The 22,500-nt window shown below is 37.5% G+C and overlaps 1 protein-coding gene and 2 long non-coding RNA genes across 3 annotated transcripts in view; 1 reads left to right on the top strand and 2 right to left on the bottom strand.

The window, feature by feature from the left end:
* The window catches only part of orc4 (origin recognition complex, subunit 4), an 18,594-nt gene extending 3,285 nt beyond the window's left edge, over positions 1-15,309 (bottom strand). The window contains exons 1-9 of the mRNA XM_082136201.1: positions 15,225-15,309; positions 14,510-14,566; positions 9,939-10,015; positions 9,703-9,793; positions 8,306-8,381; positions 8,132-8,217; positions 8,002-8,050; positions 6,396-6,547; positions 2,351-2,524 (exon numbers count right to left, since the gene is read on the bottom strand). Of these exons, the coding sequence (XP_081992327.1) occupies positions 2,351-2,524; positions 6,396-6,547; positions 8,002-8,050; positions 8,132-8,217; positions 8,306-8,381; positions 9,703-9,793; positions 9,939-10,015; positions 14,510-14,560 (756 nt within the window). The 5' untranslated portion in view covers positions 14,561-14,566; positions 15,225-15,309. The remainder of the gene's footprint in view (positions 1-2,350; positions 2,525-6,395; positions 6,548-8,001; positions 8,051-8,131; positions 8,218-8,305; positions 8,382-9,702; positions 9,794-9,938; positions 10,016-14,509; positions 14,567-15,224) is intronic.
* Positions 15,310-15,779: 470 nt separating this feature from the next.
* LOC309474003 overlaps positions 15,780-22,500 on the top strand; it is a 247,693-nt gene continuing 240,972 nt past the window's right edge. The window contains exons 1-2 of the long non-coding RNA XR_014197168.1: positions 15,780-16,878; positions 17,356-18,161. This is a non-coding gene — a long non-coding RNA (uncharacterized lncRNA). The remainder of the gene's footprint in view (positions 16,879-17,355; positions 18,162-22,500) is intronic.
* The window catches only part of LOC309473993, a 24,296-nt gene continuing 19,194 nt past the window's right edge, over positions 17,399-22,500 (bottom strand). Inside the window, exons 4-5 of the long non-coding RNA XR_014197155.1 lie at positions 19,640-19,708; positions 17,399-19,559 (exon numbers count right to left, since the gene is read on the bottom strand). This is a non-coding gene — a long non-coding RNA (uncharacterized lncRNA). The remainder of the gene's footprint in view (positions 19,560-19,639; positions 19,709-22,500) is intronic.

Below are 22,500 nucleotides of genomic sequence, written 5' to 3'. Positions count from 1 at the left end.
TGTTTACATATTAAAAGTAACCTGCTCTGTCCTGTCTGTCAGCACGTTGTCAGTGTCCTCTCTGCTCCGCGATGTATATTTCTGTGTCTAGCAACAGTAACTAAAGGGGGAGGGTCTTTGCGAACGGTCAATTAGAAACTTCTCTAAACATGCAAACCATGATCGAAAAGTAAAAACTGTGATTGAGCAGGACTGTGACAGTGAGTAGGCTTACAGCCCATCTTGCATAAATGGCATTGTTATGCCAACATAATGCATCACTAAAAATGTTTTGCACTAAAACGGGAGTTATTGTTGCATTGTTACCGTTAAGTTGCAACATATTATGAACTATGTCAGCATCTGTATCATTTTCTGTTAATAAATTGCAAATTGGGGCATGTTGCAAAGCAGTCCCATCTCTTGTGTTTTTATGAATGACGTGAGTGACTAGTCAACGTCGACTCGACTTTGATGTCATAACAGTCGACTTCAAAAAATCTGAAGTCGTTCAAACCCTACCTCAGAGCGTCCGTTAACTGAATGAATTGAGAATATCACCTGAAAATCCGATAACATCAGCAGTTTTCATTCAAGCAGCTGATTTCTGTTAATGAATGTAAAACTGAATGTATATTGCAGCACAGGGTGAAGTCATTTACTATGATTTGAGAGAAATATAATGTAAATTTAATTTAAAACTATGTAAATGGCACGGCAGGATTTTGAACAAGGTCCTGAGCCGTTGCTGTGCGCCGCGGACAGACGCCGGATGGCGCCGCCGGTGTGTGTACACTCATCGAGAATAATGTGTTCGAATTTTAAAGGGTAACTAAACCCCTGGTCAGAGCCTGACTCCACCCACTGGCAATATTTGAAAAATGCTAGAAAAGTGGGCAGAGCCCAGCGGAGATAGAGGGGACGAACCGTGAGCGGGGGGGGGGCGTGCACCTGAGACCAGCTGTCAGACTCTCTAAAATGGAGAGTGACTCACAGGGTCGCAAGACGACGTAAAGTACATGCATCTGATGAGCTTTATCGAGTTGATGTCAATAGCGCGCGCTCTCTGTAGGCATATTCATATTTTGCCGCTATGTGAAAAAATCTAGCAAAATGCGCCGACGCGTTTGTCGACCCCAGAGGATTAACTTAGCCTAACCATAAATTGTGATTAAAATATATATGATCACTCACATCAAGACGCCGCTGTGGTGGTGGAGTCCATGCAGGAGGAGCAGCGTTTGACACTGCGTCGCTTTTCAGCGCGAGCTGTGTGGAGAAGCCCATTTCCACCTCTATTGCGTTTCAAAAGCAATTCCGCGTAAAATGCAGGTTTCACACTCACGGTCTTCCAGGCCAAGTGCATGCAACCACTGTCGCCTAATTTACAAGTCTGCTGGAAAGCTATGCAGTCCAACAGTGATGTTGCAACCAGCAACACTACACCTACGTATCCTCCTGACCTGTGATAAATCTACGCTAGCTCATCATACCAGGGGCGTGGTGAGCTGGAACCTGCTTACGTCACGTAGTACCGCTAACATCCAATAGGAAAATTCAACTGCAGTAGCCACCGTTCAACCTGAAGAGGGCAGCACTCAGACGTTTTTACACCATATATTGTAGAATTAAAACACTTTATACCCAAATGTCAAAAAAGTTACTCGAATCAATGAACAGCACTAATAAAGCCCCATTCTTACAGATCATTTACTAAAAAAAGTTGGTTTAGGGTTTAGTTACCCTTTAAAGACGTGGCGCTGCGCTTCTCGTCCGGTGTGCGACCCCCTTTAAGGTGCTGTTTTCTTTGAAGCCGAAGAACTCCATACTGGTAAGCTTACTTTTTTTGGGTGTGGACAGAGTGTTCCACTCTAGCTGCGCGGGCGCGGGCGCGGGCGAGCGCTGCGTCGTCGTCTTATTTGTTAGGTGTCCGCAGGTGCAATACTGCCACCTGAGAGGTCAACCAGGTACTGGCGCTGGAGTATTTACGTGTCATGTTATCATAAGAGTCCTATTCATTTTAAACATTGTGGTTATCGCCAATACCTGTATATTGTCACACTCTAAATTAACACAATGTCAATATTTCATGCTTTGAATATCACGATTATCGTCAACACCGGTATATTGCGACACCCCTAGTACGGAGTGTGTGTACGGACGGGGTTAAACACATCCATTCTTAAATCCCAAGAATCTTTTATCCTGTGCTGTTTTCAGCTGATGTGTGAACAAACTCCACTAAAGATTATAGCAGCGCCTGCCATCCAATAATAACACTGAGCTCTTGTTATGAAGAGTCTCAGCTTTCATACGGTCTCACGATCATCTCTTCCTCTTTACAGCAACACATCAGAAGAAGAGTCTGTACCATGACGCTGTGGTTCCACTCGGTGGAGAACCTGTGATCTGGGAAGTCCTGAGGAAGGCGGAGCTGATGGAGAACCACATCCACATACTGAGCGAAGGAGAGCGAGCTGAAGAGATGAACCTGTCTGTGAGAGAACCGAGACTTCACTCGCTTCTCCAGCAGCTCCAGCACGTCCTGCAACACACACACACACACACACACACGGAGAATCAGCTGGGGATGCACGGTTATGACAAAAATCAGAACTGTCGATTATTCGAGCTGCAGTCCGCAGTTTTTCCTCTTTGTCACCATCTCTGATCAAAATCTGCAATTGCACTGCAGTTATTGGCGGAATTATCAGCTTTCCGTGGGTTGAGCCTCGGCTCGGCACAGCGCGGATGAATCCAGTGTTTTGAGGAGAACGTGCGGCGGTCAGTCGCCGCTGGTGTGGATCCTGGCATTCCCAATCACAGATTCTACTTTTTGGAAGTTTGACCAACATAAGAGTTTTCACCAGAAAATGTCACCTGAACAAGTAACATCCACTTTTGTTCAGACCAACTAAGAGGGAAAAAGCATTGCAGTGAATCGCACTGATTAAATCTAACGCTCGCTTATCATATCACGTCAAACCGTGCAAATTATTATTCTCAAATTGTTAATGTTAACAACATCAGCACTGCGTGACTACACTTAATGTGTATTAGGGCTCCCTGTAGTTCAGTTTCCATTTCTGTGCAGTCTAATGTCTAATGGTCATACCAGCAAATGAATGATCCTCAGAACTGGCTCTCTTTGAAATACAAACACTCGTATCTGTAATCAGATGCATATTTAAAACTGGAATATAATCTAAATTTCATCTTTCAAAAGCCCTTCCGATATTATCCTTGTTTTCTCATGGGCCGGTTGCAGTCTCTCTTTTTTCCGAAGTCTTTTGCATTTTACAACGGCTGAATCTCCAGTTGGTGATTGTGGTTTGAACCTTTCTGGATCCATTATCAAATTGATAAGTTTAATTTTATCAAGTGCTGTGAGAAAAGGCTATAAATCTCCACCTCCAGCATCCTCACACTCACAGCCGACTACCCCAGACTCTTCTTTATGTGGACAGATGTGACGTAATGACGCAAAGACATGCTCGAATTTCCCGCGGAAAACCACCAGTACCACTGGAGTTAAAGACATTATTACAAGCTTACCGTTGTGAGTCGAGCTAAGGCAAGCAGAGAGTTCTGAACACTGGCTGGTAATGTACTTGCTCAAACATTATTTGGGTAGCCTAGAAATCTAGACGCACCCTAGCGGCAGCTAAATGTATTTTGCAGCCAGGGTAGTCTAGCAACTCTCCGTTGACTTTCGGAGCTGTAAAACCTAAATTGGGTCAGGCCAATCACGTCGTGTATAGAGTAGGCGGGGCAGGCTTAACATAATGAAGACAGAGTTGCGACGGTTCCCTGCTACTTGAAAACAAAGAAGAGCTGCTGCTGGAGAACAGCCTTTCGAATCGGCTTTGGCCGCGACTCTGGAGGACTTGGAGTTCAGTTTTTCTTTGAGAAAAGAGCAAAGAACGGCACTAAAGTCATTCTTAAAAAAGGAAGATGTGTTCGTAGTTTTGCCGGCAAGATTCAAAAGTTGAATCTATCAACTAACGTTAGCTCCGCTGTTGGGAAAACGCTCTAGTTGGTTGAAGCGCTGTCCTATAGCGTGCAGAGGGAATTTGAAAGACAGCCGTTTATCCCGCCCCTCGGATTGAGCGTGTCTATGGAGAGTTGCCAGACCTAACATCTTGATGTAGGTCTGGCTTGCCAGGCTAATATTGGGGATCATTTTGAACCTAAAAAAGTTACGGACTGCAGCTTTAAATGTAATTGTGATTATTAATTACGATTATCACAATTTACATTGAATGATGTTTTGAATAGCTTTATGCCATTGTGTAAAGCGACTGCATGCCATAGTGTCATATCAAAACACAAGCTGAACACACTCTTCCTGAAAAACTTTTCTTTGCTTTTCTACAGCATTAAGCCTCAAATGTCAAATATATGTGTATATTTTTAAAGAAACCAAATCAAAGTAAATATATGCATGGTATTATAATGTTATACTAAAACTAACAATAAAACAATAGGAAAATAAACCTTAAGATAAGCTGTAGAAAAACACACATCTTAAACACAGAGAATAATGTAAGCGAACCTTTTTTTGTAATTGCGCCTTTAAATTATTACATAATTGTGGGATCCGTAATTGTAATCGCGATGACAGATGTGATGAATTGTGCATCTCTAGTTTCAGTAAATCACCTGATGTGTCGAATAATCAGCGCTACAACAACCAATCAATAACTAATCAAAATAGCATACAAATAATTTCAATGGTTCTTTAGAAATATGTAAAAATGAAATGAGTTTATGCTTAAAACTCAAAATAATCTTACTTTAAAAGGAAGAGACTTAATCCAAAAACAAGATTATTTTTCTAAACCACAGATGTTTTCCTAAATTTAAGCATTATCTCACTTTTTTGATACAGATTTAATGTATTTAGTAATTTTACATCTCAAGTAAATGTATCTTGATTTAAGAATGTTTAGATATGTGTAATGAAAAACTAGACAAAAATACTGAGATAGATTTTTTGCAGTGCACATCATCAAAGGAGAGCCCTGGGTAACAGTGGGAATATTACATTACATTACATTAGAATATTAAACAACAATAATGATGACAGATTAAGTTCCAGAAACAATAGATGACAGAATAAGTTATATTAAAGGAATAGTCAACTTAAAAATGAAAAGTCTGTCATCATTTACTCGCCCTCAAGTTGTTTGAATCCTGTATGAGTTTCTGTCTTCTGCTGAACACAATAGAAGATATTTTGAAGAATGTTTGTAACCAGACAGTTTCTGGACCCCATTGACTTCCACTGTAGGAAAAACCATACTTACCCCTTTTCCACCAAAAAAGAACTGGTTCGGAACTGGTGCTGGTTCAAAGTTGGTTCAACTTGCGAACCTTCTTAGGACCTGTTTGTTTTTCCACTGACTAGAGAGCCCAGCGAACGGCGTCATCACTGTGTACGTTGCCATAGGCTACGTCTTAAGGGGGTGTACACCACCTGAAAATCCAATAACATCAGCAATTTTCTGATTTCTGTAAATGAATATAAAACTTGCAGCACAGGGTGAAGTCAGTATACATTAACTACGATATGAGACACATGGTGCCGCTTTGGAACCAATTTTCCTGGCCGAGAACCGGTTCTTTGGCTGTCGAAACACAAAGAACTGGTTCGCGAGTAGGCACCGGCTCCGAACCGGCACCAGCACTGCCTTGGTGGAAAAGGGGTAACAGTGGAAGTCAATGGGGTCCAAAAACTGTCTGGTTACAAACATTCTTCAAAATATCTTCTATTGTGTTCAGCAGAAGACAGAAACTCATACAGGTTTGAAGCAACTTTACACCGTGTCCTAACTACACGCGATACGCGATAAAATTCTATTTTCCATGTTGATCAGAGTGTGTGTCCTGACCAGCCGCAACGGCGACACGCTGGAACAACAAACACAAAGTGTGGCGATGATAATCTCAGGGACTGTTTATGTGCTTTACTTAATGTTAAAAGCGTGTCATGTGACTCTGAATATCATTTAGTGCTCCAGCTTTGTGGCTGTAAAAGCAACAATGGATAATTCACCTCAGATCTTGAAATTAAACAAAAGTTCAAATGTGAACAAACAAGTGTATTCTTTGACAAAGATTGTTTAGTAACTCAGTAGCCTATGTATTTTTAATAATGTTTACATGGTGTAATATTTGTGAATTTGATTATGTAGCTACTTATCCATTTTCTTGCGAGTGCCGTCAAGATTAGCGCGAGCGCTGTGCACTCACTGTGAGACTCCGCCCACACGCTGCTCTGATTGGCTGTGGGTTTTGATTGATTTTGACGCATCTCGCAGTCACGTCGCGTCTAGTGTGGACATGGTGGGAGGAGGAGTAAATGATGACAGAATTTTGTTGACTCGTGTGTGTGTGTGTGTGTGTGCGCGCACCAGTCTGCAGGTCAGTCCCACCACAGCAACGGGCGTCTGCGCAGACTGGGACACGTCCAGTAGATTATACAGCAGCGTCTGGTTCTTATGATGAGCGAACAGATCAAACTCATCCAGCAGGAACAGCACAGGACGACTGCTGCTCCGGTCACCTGACACCATCACAACACACACACCACAGGGAGACACAACACACACCACGGGGAGACAACACACACGCCACGGGGAGACACAACACACACACCACAGGGAGACACAACACACAACTACTCAATCACTGCAGGTAAATACTGCTGAAATCACACATTAATACTGGATGAAAAACTTCAACTAAATGGAAAAGTAAAAATGTTGCTTTGGCAGCTAAATAAAATAAGTTGAACTAGTAAAATTACTGAAAACAAAACAAAAATAAATAATTTCAAATTAGAAATATTAAAATAAAATAAATAAAATAAAAATAACAATAAAAAAATAACAAAAATAACAAAATTACTAAAAATAACTTAAACAAAAATAATTAAAATTAAAATAAAGTACTAAAATAAAATAAATTAAAATAATAAATAAAAAAAAGACAAAAATAACAAAATTAATAAAACTTTAAACTAAAATTAAAAAGAAAACTGAAAATTGAAAATTGAAAACTAATTCAAAATATGAAAAAGTATTATACCAGTATATAAATACTACAATAACACTGATTAGGGTTGGGTATTTGTATTGTAGCGTTTCCGATTCTGCCTTTCAATTTCTATTCTTTTCTTATCGATTCCCATTTTAGATTCAAATTACGTAAAGAAATGAAGTCAAACATTTATTCTGTTTCTTTTTGCAAAACACTCCATTGCAGACAGAACAACAATCCCATGAAGCATTGCGAACGGCATAATCTAATTAAAAACGATGGAGGAATTTAAAACTACTCATTCTACAAATAAAACAATATATTTGTATATAAAAGTTTATTTCAAAATATGCGTATATATTTAAATATTTCCGAATTTTGAGAGTATAAGGAGATTTGCGGAGCTTTGTGTGAGTGGGAGGAGCTAACGAGTTCTTTTGGCACATGTGTCTTGTTTTAACTCTGATTGGTGGAATTGTCAGTACTGCATCATGGGTAATGTAGTTTTTCTCCATGAATTTTACTGTTAAACACGATTATTTTAAAACTAAAGTGAAATAATTGAACAGAAGTAAATAACATTGATTAAACTCGTAGCTCACACTAGGGCTGTCTTAAAGGGTTTATAAGTTATCTTTAAATGTATCTGTGGAGTATTAGTGCACTATTAAGAGTTCTTCTGTGTCATCTTGAGCTTGAATGGTTTCAAATCACATTAAAATGGGCAAATTGGAATCAATAAGCAAAATCTGAATTATATAACAAGTATCCGATTGCAGAACTGATTTCTGATTCCCAACGCTGACAGTGATGAAGTCAAGTCAAGTCAAGTTTATTTGTATAGCGCTTTTCACAATACAGATTGTATCAAAGCAGCTTCACAGTATTAAATTAAAATAATACAACAAAGTTTGTTTCAAGAGGAATTTATGGATTGATAAAATTAAATTAAATTAAATATCCCCAAAATATCCTCACCGCTCTTGAGAGCTTCCAGAAGAAAAGCCAGATTCTCTGCAAAACTCCCCTAAACACAAGAAGAACTGCATTATTACATCACTGAAGACAGAATGTTGGTTTCTGGGTAAATTATTCGTGTGACACTCACAAACACTTTGTCTCCGACGACGTTCTCCAGGTGCAGCTGGCGAGTGATCTCCTTCAGTGCGATCTTGTCGTCCGTCTGCAGAAGACCTGCGCTCAGAGAAGCGAGGGGTGAAGATGTGATGCGGCGTCTCGAGTCTCAGATTAACAGCAGAGACTCACATGTCACATGACTCACCGTTGAGCTCCACTAGAAGAACGTTCTTCTGCACTTCCTTCAGACTCATGAGCTCTCTGAGGACACAACCCAGCAGCTGCACACACACACGCACACACGCACACGCACACGCGCACACACACACACACACACACACACACACACACACACACACACACACACACACACACAAACACACACACGCACACACACACACACATACAAATGTATTATTATTATTATTTATATACATTATATAATAAGTGATGAACTCGTACACATACTGGGAACTATATTCTCAGAAGGTGAAGCACTGCTACGGCGGAGTGATTTGCTCGCAGCGCCTGAGAAGCCCGTGGTGAGGAGCAGAGAGTTCCTCAGAGTCGGAGTAAATCACTCCGCAGAAGTAGCAGTGCTTCGCCTTCTGAGAATATAGTTCCCAGTATGTATACGGTTAGAAGATGGCTGTGTCTCATGTGACCTTGTTATTTGTACCAAGCGTGCCGCACAAGCCCTGAAAAGTGAAGCCAAAACGTCTCGATCGCCCCCCAGTGACTGGTCCTAGTATAGGTCATAAGCCCCGCCTCCCCGTGTTATTCAACGGGACGTGAGACCAACTAAACAATTTAACTTTACACTTCAAATATCTTTTTTCCAAAAGTGGTTTCTGTCATTTACTGTAGTTTTTATCACGCTGATGTAAGTTCAAGTGTTTGTTTCAAAAATAAGTTGGTTTTTAGTTAGTTACATGATGCGGTGGTGTTACTTCATGATTGACAGCTGTGATTGACAGGTTCTCTGAGCGAAGTAGTCACTGAGGCACCAACGGACATTTTTTTCGGGATCTTCGGAGGACTGAGGAGATTGTATTTACTTTATTTTAACAAGCCTCTTGTCGTACTGCAATAATTGTTTTTAAAAGTGTGCAGAATGCGTTCTCCCTGAGTGCATTCTGCGAGAGTGAGGGCGGAGCATTGATTTCGCTGCTGTACTTCCTGCTCACTACTGCGCAGGTCTGGTCCTGAGATCGCTACTGCGCAGACTCAAGTTCCAATATGTCAGCGCCATATCGGGACTCTGGCGGCTTCAGTTCTCATCAATGGAAGAGAGCGAAGGGGCGTCGCCCATCTTTTTTTACAGTCTATGATTCGCACACACTGTGACTATACAAATCACAACATGTAAATAGGAAAATGTTGGCGTTATTTTGTCATGTATTGGGAGCAGTGTGCTAGCTGTAGCCGTTTACCTCCAGTGTTTGTGCTAAGCTAGGCTAGTGGTGGGTGCGTCAGACAGAGTTACGGCACGCACAGAGAGGAGAAGGGTGTGTGTGGACTTATCTAACTCTGGGGGATACGGGGAAGAAGATAAAGTCCCAAAAAGTCGCCGTGTTCCTTTATATCTCAGATGTGTCGTACCATAGTTTTACCAGATCCTCGAGGACCAACGATGAGGACAGAGTTACTTTCTCCATGAACAGCAGTGCGTCTCAACAGCTCCAGCAAGTGCCTGAACACACACACAGCGTTAGAATGCACACACACACACAGTCTCTCACACACTCTCTCTCTCTCTCTCTCACACACACACACACACACACACACACACACACACTGTCACACACACACACAGAGATATTGTGTAATGAACACACTTGTGCTGTGAGTCCAGACCCGAGGGTTGATCCGGCAGCTTCTGATGACACAGTCTCTCTCTCAGGATCTTCTGAGCCTGAACACACGATCACAACACGAGTAAACAGGAGTAAACACGAGTAAACAGGAGTAAACAGGAGTAAACATGAGTAAACACGAGTAAACAGGAGTAAACAGGAGTAAACACGAGTAAACACGAGTAAACACGAGTAAACACGAGTAAACAGGAGTAAACACGAGTAAACAGGAGTAAACACGAGTAAACACGAGTAAACACGAGTAAACACGAGTAAACACGAGTAAACAGGAGTAAACAGCAGTAAACAGGAGTAAACAGGAGTAAACACGAGTAAACACGAGTAAACAGGAGTAAACAGGAGTAAACAGGAGTAAACAGGAGTAAACACGAGTAAACACGAGTAAACAGGAGTAAACAGGAGTAAACACGAGTAAACACGAGTAAACACGAGTAAACAGGAGTAAACAGCAGTAAACAGCAGTAAACAGGAGTAAACAGGAGTAAACAGCAGTAAACAGGAGTAAACAGCAGTAAACAGGAGTAAACAGGAGTAAACAGCAGTAAACAGCAGTAAACACGAGTAAACACGAGTAAACAGGAGTAAACAGGAGTAAACAGGAGTAAACAGCAGTAAACAGGAGTAAACAGGAGTAAACACGAGTAAACAGGAGTAAACACGAGTAAACAGGAGTAAACAGGAGTAAACAGGAGTAAACAGCAGTAAACAGGAGTAAACAGGAGTAAACACGAGTAAACAGGAGTAAACACGAGTAAACACGAGTAAACACGAGTAAACAGGAGTAAACAGGAGTAAACAGGAGTAAACAGGAGTAAACAGCAGTAAACAGCAGTAAACACGAGTAAACAGCAGTAAACAGGAGTAAACAGCAGTAAACAGGAGTAAACAGGAGTAAACAGGAGTAAACACGAGTAAACACGAGTAAACAGGAGTAAACAGGAGTAAACAGCAGTAAACAGGAGTAAACAGGAGTAAACACGAGTAAACACGAGTAAACAGGAGTAAACAGGAGTAAACAGGAGTAAACAGGAGTAAACAGCAGTAAACAGCAGTAAACAGCAGTAAACAGGAGTAAACAGCAGTAAACAGGAGTAAACAGCAGTAAACACGAGTAAACAGCAGTAAACAGCAGTAAACAGCAGTAAACAGGAGTAAACAGCAGTAAACACGAGTAAACAGCAGTAAACAGGAGTAAACAGCAGTAAACAGGAGTAAACAGGAGTAAACAGGAGTAAACAGCAGTAAACAGGAGTAAACAGCAGTAAACACGAGTAAACACGAGTAAACAGCAGTAAACAGGAGTAAACAGCAGTAAACAGGAGTAAACAGGAGTAAACAGCAGTAAACAGGAGTAAACAGGAGTAAACAGGAGTAAACAGGAGTAAACAGCAGTAAACAGGAGTAAACAGGAGTAAACACGAGTAAACAGGAGTAAACACGAGTAAACACGAGTAAACAGGAGTAAACAGGAGTAAACAGCAGTAAACAGGAGTAAACAGGAGTAAACAGCAGTAAACAGCAGTAAACAGGAGTAAACAGCAGTAAACAGGAGTAAACAGCAGTAAACACGAGTAAACAGCAGTAAAACAGCAGTAAACAGGAGTAAACAGGAGTAAACAGCAGTAAACAGGAGTAAACAGGAGTAAACAGCAGTAAACACGAGTAAACAGGAGTAAACAGGAGTAAACAGGAGTAAACACGAGTAAACAGGAGTAAACAGGAGTAAACAGGAGTAAACAGCAGTAAACAGGAGTAAACAGGAGTAAACAGCAGTAAACACGAGTAAACAGGAGTAAACAGGAGTAAACAGCAGTAAACAGGAGTAAACAGGAGTAAACAGCAGTAAACACGAGTAAACAGGAGTAAACAGGAGTAAACAGCAGTAAACAGGAGTAAACAGGAGTAAACAGCAGTAAACAGGAGTAAACAGCAGTAAACAGCAGTAAACACGAGTAAACAGCAGTAAACAGGAGTAAACAGGAGTAAACAGGAGTAAACAGCAGTAAACAGGAGTAAACAGGAGTAAACAGGAGTAAACACGAGTAAACAGGAGTAAACAGGAGTAAACAGCAGTAAACAGGAGTAAACAGGAGTAAACAGGAGTAAACAGCAGTAAACAGGAGTAAACAGGAGTAAACAGCAGTAAACACGAGTAAACACGAGTAAACACGAGTAAACAGGAGTAAACAGGAGTAAACAGCAGTAAACAGGAGTAAACAGGAGTAAACAGGAGTAAACAGCAGTAAACAGGAGTAAACAGGAGTAAACAGCAGTAAACAGGAGTAAACACGAGTAAACACGAGTAAACAGGAGTAAACAGCAGTAAACAGGAGTAAACAGGAGTAAACAGCAGTAAACAGGAGTAAACAGCAGTAAACAGCAGTAAACAGGAGTAAACAGGAGTAAACAGCAGTAAACAGGAGTAAACAGCAGTAAACAGGAGTAAACAGGAGTAAACAGGAGTAAACAGGAGTAAACAGCAGTAAACAGGAGTAAACAGGAGTAAACAGCAGTAAACACGAGTAAACAGGAGTAAACAGGAGTAAACAGCAGTAAACAGCAGTAAACAGGAGTAAACAGGAGTAAACAGCAGTAAACAGGAGTAAACAGGAGTAAACAGCAGTAAACACGAGTAAACAGGAGTAAACAGGAGTAAACAGGAGTAAACAGCAGTAAACACGAGTAAACAGGAGTAAACAGGAGTAAACAGCAGTAAACAGGAGTAAACAGGAGTAAACAGGAGTAAACAGCAGTAAACAGCAGTAAACACGAGTAAACAGCAGTAAACAGGAGTAAACAGGAGTAAACAGGAGTAAACAGGAGTAAACAGGAGTAAACAGCAGTAAACACGAGTAAACAGGAGTAAACAGGAGTAAACAGGAGTAAACAGGAGTAAACAGCAGTAAACAGCAGTAAACAGGAGTAAACAGGAGTAAACAGCAGTAAACACGAGTAAACAGGAGTAAACAGGAGTAAACAGGAGTAAACAGCAGTAAACAGGAGTAAACAGGAGTAAACAGCAGTAAACACGAGTAAACAGGAGTAAACAGGAGTAAACAGCAGTAAACAGGAGTAAACAGGAGTAAACAGCAGTAAACAGGAGTAAACAGCAGTAAACAGCAGTAAACACGAGTAAACAGCAGTAAACAGGAGTAAACAGGAGTAAACAGGAGTAAACAGCAGTAAACAGGAGTAAACAGGAGTAAACAGCAGTAAACACGAGTAAACAGCAGTAAACAGGAGTAAACAGGAGTAAACAGGAGTAAACAGCAGTAAACAGCAGTAAACAGGAGTAAACAGGAGTAAACAGCAGTAAACAGGAGTAAACAGCAGTAAACAGGAGTAAACAGCAGTAAACAGGAGTAAACAGCAGTAAACAGGAGTAAACAGCAGTAAACAGGAGTAAACAGCAGTAAACAGCAGTAAACAGGAGTAAACAGGAGTAAACAGGAGTAAACAGCAGTAAACACGAGTAAACAGGAGTAAACAGGAGTAAACAGCAGTAAACAGCAGTAAACAGGAGTAAACAGGAGTAAACAGGAGTAAACAGCAGTAAACAGCAGTAAACACGAGTAAACAGGAGTAAACAGGAGTAAACAGCAGTAAACAGGAGTAAACAGGAGTAAACAGCAGTAAACACGAGTAAACAGGAGTAAACAGGAGTAAACAGCAGTAAACAGGAGTAAACAGGAGTAAACAGGAGTAAACAGGAGTAAACAGCAGTAAACAGCAGTAAACACGAGTAAACAGCAGTAAACAGGAGTAAACAGGAGTAAACAGGAGTAAACAGGAGTAAACAGGAGTAAACAGCAGTAAACAGCAGTAAACAGCAGTAAACAGGAGTAAACAGCAGTAAACAGCAGTAAACAGGAGTAAACAGGAGTAAACAGCAGTAAACAGGAGTAAACAGGAGTAAACAGGAGTAAACAGCAGTAAACAGGAGTAAACAGGAGTAAACAGCAGTAAACACGAGTAAACAGCAGTAAACAGCAGTAAACAGGAGTAAACAGGAGTAAACAGCAGTAAACACGAGTAAACAGCAGTAAACAGCAGTAAACACGAGTAAACACGAGAAAACAGCAGTAAACACGAGTAAACAGGAGTAAACAGGAGTAAACAGCAGTAAACAGGAGTAAACAGGAGTAAACAGCAGTAAACAGGAGTAAACAGGAGTAAACAGGAGTAAACAGCAGTAAACAGCAGTAAACAGGAGTAAACAGCAGTAAACAGCAGTAAACAGGAGTAAACAGCAGTAAACAGGAGTAAACAGCAGTAAACAGCAGTAAACAGGAGTAAACAGGAGTAAACAGGAGTAAACAGGAGTAAACAGCAGTAAACAGCAGTAAACAGGAGTAAACAGCAGTAAACAGGAGTAAACAGGAGTAAACAGGAGTAAACAGCAGTAAACACGAGTAAACAGGAGTAAACAGGAGTAAACAGGAGTAAACAGCAGTAAACAGGAGTAAACACGAGTAAACACACACTAACTGCAGAAACACACTCATGAGGAACTGTAATACACACTGACTGACCAGAGACACACACTGAGCTTCAGTGAGAGCAGCGGATCTGCGTTTGCTCATCTTCACCTGCAACATTCAACACATCTCAGTTAATAATGTGCAGATGTTTACACACATCTGACTGCAACTATTATAAATACATGCAAAAAACAGTATGTTGAACAAATATACAGCAAACTTTACAGTAGATAAATATACAGTTACAGACCAAATCAGAGATAACATGGACTATTTATATTTATTAAAAACTTTTCCCCCAACATCAAGGATCTAGAAATGTATATGAATGTATACATATTTTATGTTTAGTCCCTGTCACTGGTCAGCATTGAGTGATTTGCTAAATGAATACCCTTTCTTTCTGCAGTCTGACTCGGTGAATTTTGACAGTGTGTTTTTTTTAAATGACATTCCGTGTTATTTCTAAAGTAATATGAGCTCATAAAATTAGTGATTGCACGCCTTTGTCTTTTGCACACTTACACTTGCACAAAGACTCGTATTTACTCTGTTGCACTTCATGTTGTCTTTGTCCTGAAACTTTATTTCATCCTTCTGTATTCTTATATGTGCAGTCATGACATATGAGATTTAGAAACATCATTTAAAAGAGTTTAAGATGCAGTTTAGTCTGTCATAAGGCAGGAGGCTGCTGCAACTGCTCACATATATAGTAAACAACCAGTTAATTATGTAAATTTCAACATTAAAAGCATAAACTCACCCACGAACGTCCAGAGATTTCGCGCCACTAGCAGTTTCTGCCTCGCGTGTTTCCGGGACACAGCGCTTGTATTTCCGGTGTCCACATGAGGCGATGTGCGGCTCAAACTGAAACCTACTCATAGTACATTATATCGTTAATAGTTTACATTTAATAATGATGAATGCACAAACAAATGGGAATCAACAGAAGAGAATGTAATAATGACAGTGAATGTGAATGAACTCTCGCTTTCACCAGAGCCGGAGCGTTTCATCAGTAAACTGTTGCAGTGTGTGTGTGTGTGTGCAAACTCATAAAACGCATAACACATATTTTTTAAACACATTTTTTAGTCCAAATAAATTTGATTTATGTAGGGCTTGTACAGTAATTTAGCCATGACATATGAGAAGCATATTTTAACAGATTCAGATTATTTTATTTAATGCCATGTCAGCATTCAAAGCTATTTTCATGGCAAAAATTCAATTACAAAAATACAAATATCATATAAATACAATAAAAAATAAATATAATAAAAATTTTTTTTTTTTTTAATGTGTTTCAAAACCTTTTCAGGCATAATCTCATTAAATATGTCCTTAAGTGAAATAACTTCATAAAAGAGCATTCTGCTTGTAATAAGTCCAGGACAATCCAATAAAATATGTTTAACAGATAAGGGAATTTTACAAATCATGCATAGAGTTGGGTCTTCACCCTTAAGCAAAAAAGCATGGGTCAAACTTGTGACCCATACGACATCTAGTGTAGACAACTTGATCAAGTCTAGTTTTAAAATTAATAAAAAGTCTGTTTGTAATTTTCGGATTAGTTCCATACAATTTATTATTCTTGTACATATTCCCATATTTTAACATGCTGATGTGTTTAAATATAAAGTCACCTATCGTAAATAGTTTACATTTAATAAATGCATAAAGGATAACTGCACAAACAAATGTGAATCAACAGAAGAGAATGTAATAATGTGAATCTAATGAATTTAGCTCCATTCATGAACTCTTTAGATTGTTGCAATTAGATCCAGAAATGGAAAATGGCCTGACATTGTTTATGACACGTGTCTGATGAATGATTTACTATTAACTGCAATGAAATACCAGTAGCCTAAATGTCAATATATTTTCCAAATTTTCCAAAACCTTACTAGGTTTACACTACATCTGCTTACTAGGCAGAGTCTAGTTTATACTTGGTATCCTATAGGCGACATGAAATCCTAAACAAGCTAAAATTATTAGTCCAGTAAATAATTTATTCACGTTTATTTACAATATTACGCATCATAACATATGAGAAACATATTTAAACATGCTATTTAAAAAACACATGAAATTAGTAATATAGACAATTTGAAAACAACATACAAGGAAAACTTCATTAAATGAACATTTTAATTAATGAAAAAGTTCATTAAAAAATACATGTTTGTAGGCCTACACAATGCTAGTGTTGGAGAAAGTTACTTTTAAGAGTAAAGCAAAATACTGATATGCAATACTTCTGTGTAACTTTATCTCGTCTGGGCTGGGATTCCTTGCTTGAAAAAGTAACTCAGATATTTTGTTTTGTGTTTAAAAGTATTGCATTACTTTACCAGATGAAACACATTACCCTGAACACAGCACACTGCACATTCTCAAATAGAGTTTCACTTAAAGCATCACTCAGTAGCTTCGGGATTTCTTCGCTGTATTCTTGCTTTTTTCTCGCAGGTTTCTCTCTAGAGCTCCCCCCACAGCTTCGGAATAGATATTTGACAACACTGTCGTAAAAACTCGTTGTTGATTCTCAGACACCAGAGGCTAGTAGATCAACGACATCAAAGCAGATGGGACGTTCTTTAAAACGTCTTCTTCATTCGGGTTCGGACAGTGTGAGGGAGCGCAATAATGACAGCATTTTAGCAGATTTCTTTTGGCCGTAAAGCAATTGTTTACATCGCGAGACCTGATATCACGCGAGACTTCCTGACGCAGCGGCCGGCGGCTCAAAGTTGCAAGTGCGTATTTTCCGCTCACGGGCACCAGGGGGGTGCGAAACGACCACCATTCAACCCGAAATAAGTAATATAACCATTCCAATGACTCCGAAGCTGTTCAGTTAAGGTAAAAAAGTTACTTAGTTCACCTTTAAAAACTAGTGCTGTCAATCGATAAAAAAAAAAATTCTGGAATTAAATCGCAATTAAAAATTAGTTTTTAATTTAACAATTAACATAGAAACAACTTAGTATAGAAAGAAGACAGTATATTTTCAATCTGTTGTAATGGCATCAATGGAAAATAGAGCGAGCTTTGGTGAAAACTAAGAGAATATTTAACGACTACTGTAACGCAGTTAGATGTTGTGAGGCGGGAACCGGCTAAATCAAAAGATTTTACTAACAAAATAAACCAAATACAAAAACAAAAGTAATGACGCCAGTCCCTCACGGTCGACTTCCACCACACATAATACAACAAAACATTAAATAAAATAGTCCAGGCCTGGTCCTCTCTCCTCCTTCACGGTTGTATAACTAACATCGCATTATGCAGTGGCGCCTCCAGAAATGTTTCATAAGGGTGGCCAGATGGGGCCACTTAAAATCTTGGGGTGGCACACCAAAACTATAAACCATAATTTCAGATTTTTTTTCTACTGTTGTAGTAAACCGGCCTGTAGTAAACTTTTAGAAAGACTTAAGGAAACTCCTACTGATATACTATATGACGGTTTATTGTGTTATATTTAATGTTACTAATGATATAATGTGCATAGACTACAGTAAACATTTTGAGTTGCACAACAATTCTGTTGTATTTTGCAATTATATTTGGTTAATTATATTATAAGGTGTACATTTATTGCAAACAAAACAGTTACTGGGGAAAAGCAGATACTGGCAGATACAAATATATTATATTTATTAATGTCAAGAATTCAGAAGTGTATATATAGCCTACACTACAAATAAATAATATACAATTAAATTATGCTTATTTTAAATGTATTGAGCAGGCTAGGTATAAAAAATATAGGCTTTTAATAATCTTTCAGTGCGCAAAACCATGATAATATGAAACGTTTCAAAACAGAGCGCACAAAGCGCGTATGCGCATCGCGGGTGCAGAATGATGTGCTCAAAGCAACATGGAGTCAGCGCTGCGCTGAACAAGTGCGCATTTAAAAGTTCACGGCACAAAGCGAAGAAATGTCGAGCGCACAAATCCTAGTGTATATCTGTCCAACAGTTTATTGATCATTTGTTTCACAGTTTTAAATTCCAGTTATTGTGCGTTTGATGTCGATTCATAGTCCTTGTGATGTGTGTGATCTAACAAGCACACGGTAGTGAGTCGTTTAAAAACAGCAACAAACTCCGACAAAATAAAGTCATTTTATGCAAAGCCACAGCCTTTTATCTACAGATTATGCATTATAATGTGAATATATCATATTGGAGAGAGTTTTACGGTGCATCCAACCAGAAGAGGCGCGCGCACTGTTTGAATACTGAATGGAGAATGATTGACAGCCACAGAGGAGGGAAAACGAGTTTCCGTAAACTTTAATGATGTAAATAGACTTCTGTCCGTCACATTAAGCTATGGAATAACTTCAGATGACTTTGTCACCCAAACTGACGCGGTAGTCTTCTTCGTCTTCTTTCTTAACTTCTTTTGAAATTGTTGACCGACAGGCACGCGCTGAGCTGTTGCTGTCTGAGCGCGCAACAGCGGCATAGACGGAGGGCCACCCCTGGCCACCCCCTGGTGGCGCCATTGGCATTATGACGTGTCTTGATGCCTTCCGACCCTGGAATGTAAATGAACACTGTAAAAAAGTACGAGTACAAAAGTACTTTAAGTACATTCAACTTGACAGTCATTTCAAGTTAAATTATATTAAACTGACAAAAAAAAAAACAAAAAAAAAAACTTGCTAATTGAATCTCGTATAACTAAATGTTGAAATTGCTTGAAACTTACGTCATTATTACATTTAGCAGATGCTTTGGTATTCTGTCAACTGATAGAAAAAGAGATTTGTCTGACTTGCCACTAAAAAAGTTGTCCTTGAGAGTGATTTTGTGCCTCTTTGGGATCATGGCACCATAAGGCGCTGTTCACTTGCTGGATGGCACACAGGTCTGAAGTAATGTTGTCATGACTTATAGATGGATCACTTTTGCAAATATAAACCCTACAAGAGCACCGAAGAGTATTCCCATGCCAGACCCTGAAACTCCATCTCGAGCTCCAACAACTGAACCAACAAGTGCTCCAACTAGAACTATCACTATCAGTAATAATGTGTTGGGGCTGATGTTGTTGTCATTTCTCACTGTAAAAGAAAATAACACCCATTAATCAGTGCTTCAGTAATTGAGAGAACAGCTTTAGGTTTAGTGGAGAAATACTCACTGTTAGGAGGAATTAACTCATAACTTCCACGTCTCCGCCTGACCTCACTCTTCTCGATCTTTTTATCATCTTGTGGAATGAAGAAATCACCATAATTCTCATCCAATTAATATTATTCCATAATGGTGTCTAATCATATTATTTTATTGTATAAACTAGAAAAAAAAGTTTGTTGAGACAAACTTTAAGTTGGCTTGAGAAAGCCTGACCAGAGAGTTTGAAGAAGTTTAAAGAAGTTAGAAGTTTAAAGTAGGTTAAAGTTAGATTGATAGATTAGTTAGAAAGAAATAATAGTTGGAAGAAAGAAAGAAAGAAAGAAAGAAAGAAAGAAAGAAAGAAAGTAAAAAGATTAGTTAGAAAGAAAGAAAGAAAGAAAGAAAGAAAGAAAGTAAAAAGATTAGTTAGAAAGAAAGAAAGATTAGTTAGAAAGAAAGAAAGAAAGAAAGAAAGAAAGAAAGAAAGAAAAAGATTAGTTAGAAAGAAAGAAAGAAAAGATTAGTTAGAAAGAAAGAAAGAAAAGTAAGAAAAAGAAAAAAGAAAGATTAGTTAGAAAGAAAGTAAAAAGATTAGTTAGAAAGAAAGAAAGAAAGAAAGAAAGAAAGAAAGAAAAAAGATTAATTAGTTAGAAAGAAAGAAAGAAAGAAAGAAAGAAGATTAATTAGTTAGAAAGAAAGAAAGAAAGAAAGAAAGAAAGAAAGAAAGAAAGAAAAAAGATTAGTTAGAAAGAAAGAAAGAAAAGTAAGAAAAAGAAAGAAAGAAAGAAAGATTAGTTAGAAAGAAAGAAAGAAAGAAAGAAAGAAAGAAAGAAAGAAAGAAAGAAAGAAAGAAAAAAGATTAGTTAGAAAGAAAGAAAGAAAAGTAAGAGAAAGAAAGATTAGTTAGAAAGAAAGAAAGAAAGAAAGAAAGTAAAAAGATTAGTTAGAAAGAAAGAAAGAAAAGTAAGAGAAAGAAAGAAAGAGAAAGAAAGAAAGATTAGTTAGAAAGAAAGAAAGAAAGAAAGAAAGAAAGAAAGAAAGAAAGAAAAAAGATTAGTTAGAAAGAAAGAAAGAAAAGTAAGAGAAAGAAAGATTAGTTAGAAAGAATGAAAGAAAGAAAGTAAAAAGATTAGTTAGAAAGAAAGAAAGAAAGAAAGAAAGTAAAAAGATTAGTTAGAAAGAAAGAAAGAAAGAAAGAAAGAAAGAAAGAAAGAAAGAAAAAAGATTAGTTAGAAAGAAAGAAAGAAAAATGATTAGTTAGAAAGAAAGAAAGAAAAAAGATTAATTAGTTAAAAAGAAAGAAAGAAAGAAAGAAGATTAATTAGTTAGAAAGAAAGAAAGAAAGAAAGAAAGAAAGAAAGAAAAAAGATTAGTTAGAAAGAAAGAAAGAAAAGTAAGAAAAAGAAAGAAAGAAAGATTAGTTAGAAAGAAAGAAAGAAAGAAAAAAGATTAGTTAGAAAGAAAGAAAGAAAAGTAAGAAAAAGAAAAAGAAAGATTAGTAAGAAAGAAAGAAAGAAAGAAAGAAAGAAAGAAAGAAAAAAGATTAGTTAGAAAGAAAGAAAGAAAAGTAAGACAAAGAAAGAAAGAAAGATTAGTTAGAAAGAAAGAAAGAAAGAAAGAAAGAAAGAAAGAAAGAAAGAAAGAAAGAAAGAAAGAAAAAAGATTAGTTAGAAAGAAAGAAAGAAAAGTAAGAAAAAGAAAAAGAAAGATTAGTAAGAAAGAAAGAAAGAAAGAAAGAAAAAAGATTAGTTAGAAAGAAAGAAAGAAAAGTAAGAAAAAGAAAGAACGAAAGATTAGTTAGAAAGAAAGAAAGAAAGAAAGAAAGAAAAAAAGAAAGAAAGAAAAAAGATTAGTTAGAAAGAAAGAAAGAAAAGTAAGAGAAAGAAAGATTAGTTAGAAAGAAAGAAAGAAAGAAAGTAAAAAGATTAGTTAGAAAGAAAGAAAAAAGATTAATTAGTTAGAAAGAAAGAAAGAAAGAAAGAAAGAAAGAAAGAAAAAGAAAAAAGAAAGATTAGTTAGAAAGAAAGAAAGAAAAATGATTAGTTAGAAAGAAAGAAAGAAAGAAAGAAAGAAAGAAAAAGATTTGTTAGAAAGAAAGAAAGAAAGAAAGAAAGAAAAAATATTAGTTAGAAAGAAAGAAAGAAAGAAAGAAAAGCAAGAAAAAGAAAAAAGAAAGATTAGTTAGAAAGAAAGAAAGAAAAATGATTAGTTAGAAAGAAAGAAAGAAAAAAGATTAATTAGTTAAAAAGAAAGAAAGAAAGAAAGAAAGAAGATTAATTAGTTAGAAAGAAAGAAAGAAAGAAAGAAAGAAAGAAAGAAAGAAAGAAAAAAGATTAGTTAGAAAGAAAGAAAGAAAGAAAAGTAAGAAAAAGAAAGAACGAAAGATTAGTTAGAAAGAAAGAAAGAAAGAAAGAAAGAAAGAAAAAAAGAAAGAAAGAAAAAAGATTAGTTAGAAAGAAAGAAAGAAAAGTAAGAGAAAGAAAGATTAGTTAGAAAGAAAGAAAGAAAGAAAGTAAAAAGATTAGTTAGAAAGAAAGAAAGAAAAAAGATTAATTAGTTAGAAAGAAAGAAAGAAAGAAAGAAAGAAAGAAAGAAAGAAAGAAAAAGAAAAAAGAAAGATTAGTTAGAAAGAAAGAAAGAAAAATGATTAGTTAGAAAGAAAGAAAGAAAGAAAGAAAGAAAGAAAGAAAAAGATTTGTTAGAAAGAAAGAAAGAAAGAAAGAAAGAAAGGAAGAAAGATTAGTTAGAAAAAAGAAAAGTAAGAAAAAGAAAGAAAGAAAGATTAGTTAGAAAGAAAGAAAGAAAAAAGATTAGTTAGAAAGAAAGAAAGAAAGAAAGAAAAAAGATTAATTAGTTAGAAAGAAAGAAAGAAAGAAAGAAAGAAAA

The sequence above is a fragment of the Leuciscus leuciscus genome (assembly GCF_965113295.1).
Source record: "Leuciscus leuciscus genome assembly, chromosome: 14".
Taxonomy (NCBI): Eukaryota; Metazoa; Chordata; class Actinopteri; order Cypriniformes; family Leuciscidae; genus Leuciscus; species Leuciscus leuciscus.
The sequence above is the reverse complement of the archived record's forward strand: the minus strand, read 5'-3'. Positions and strand labels throughout refer to the sequence as shown.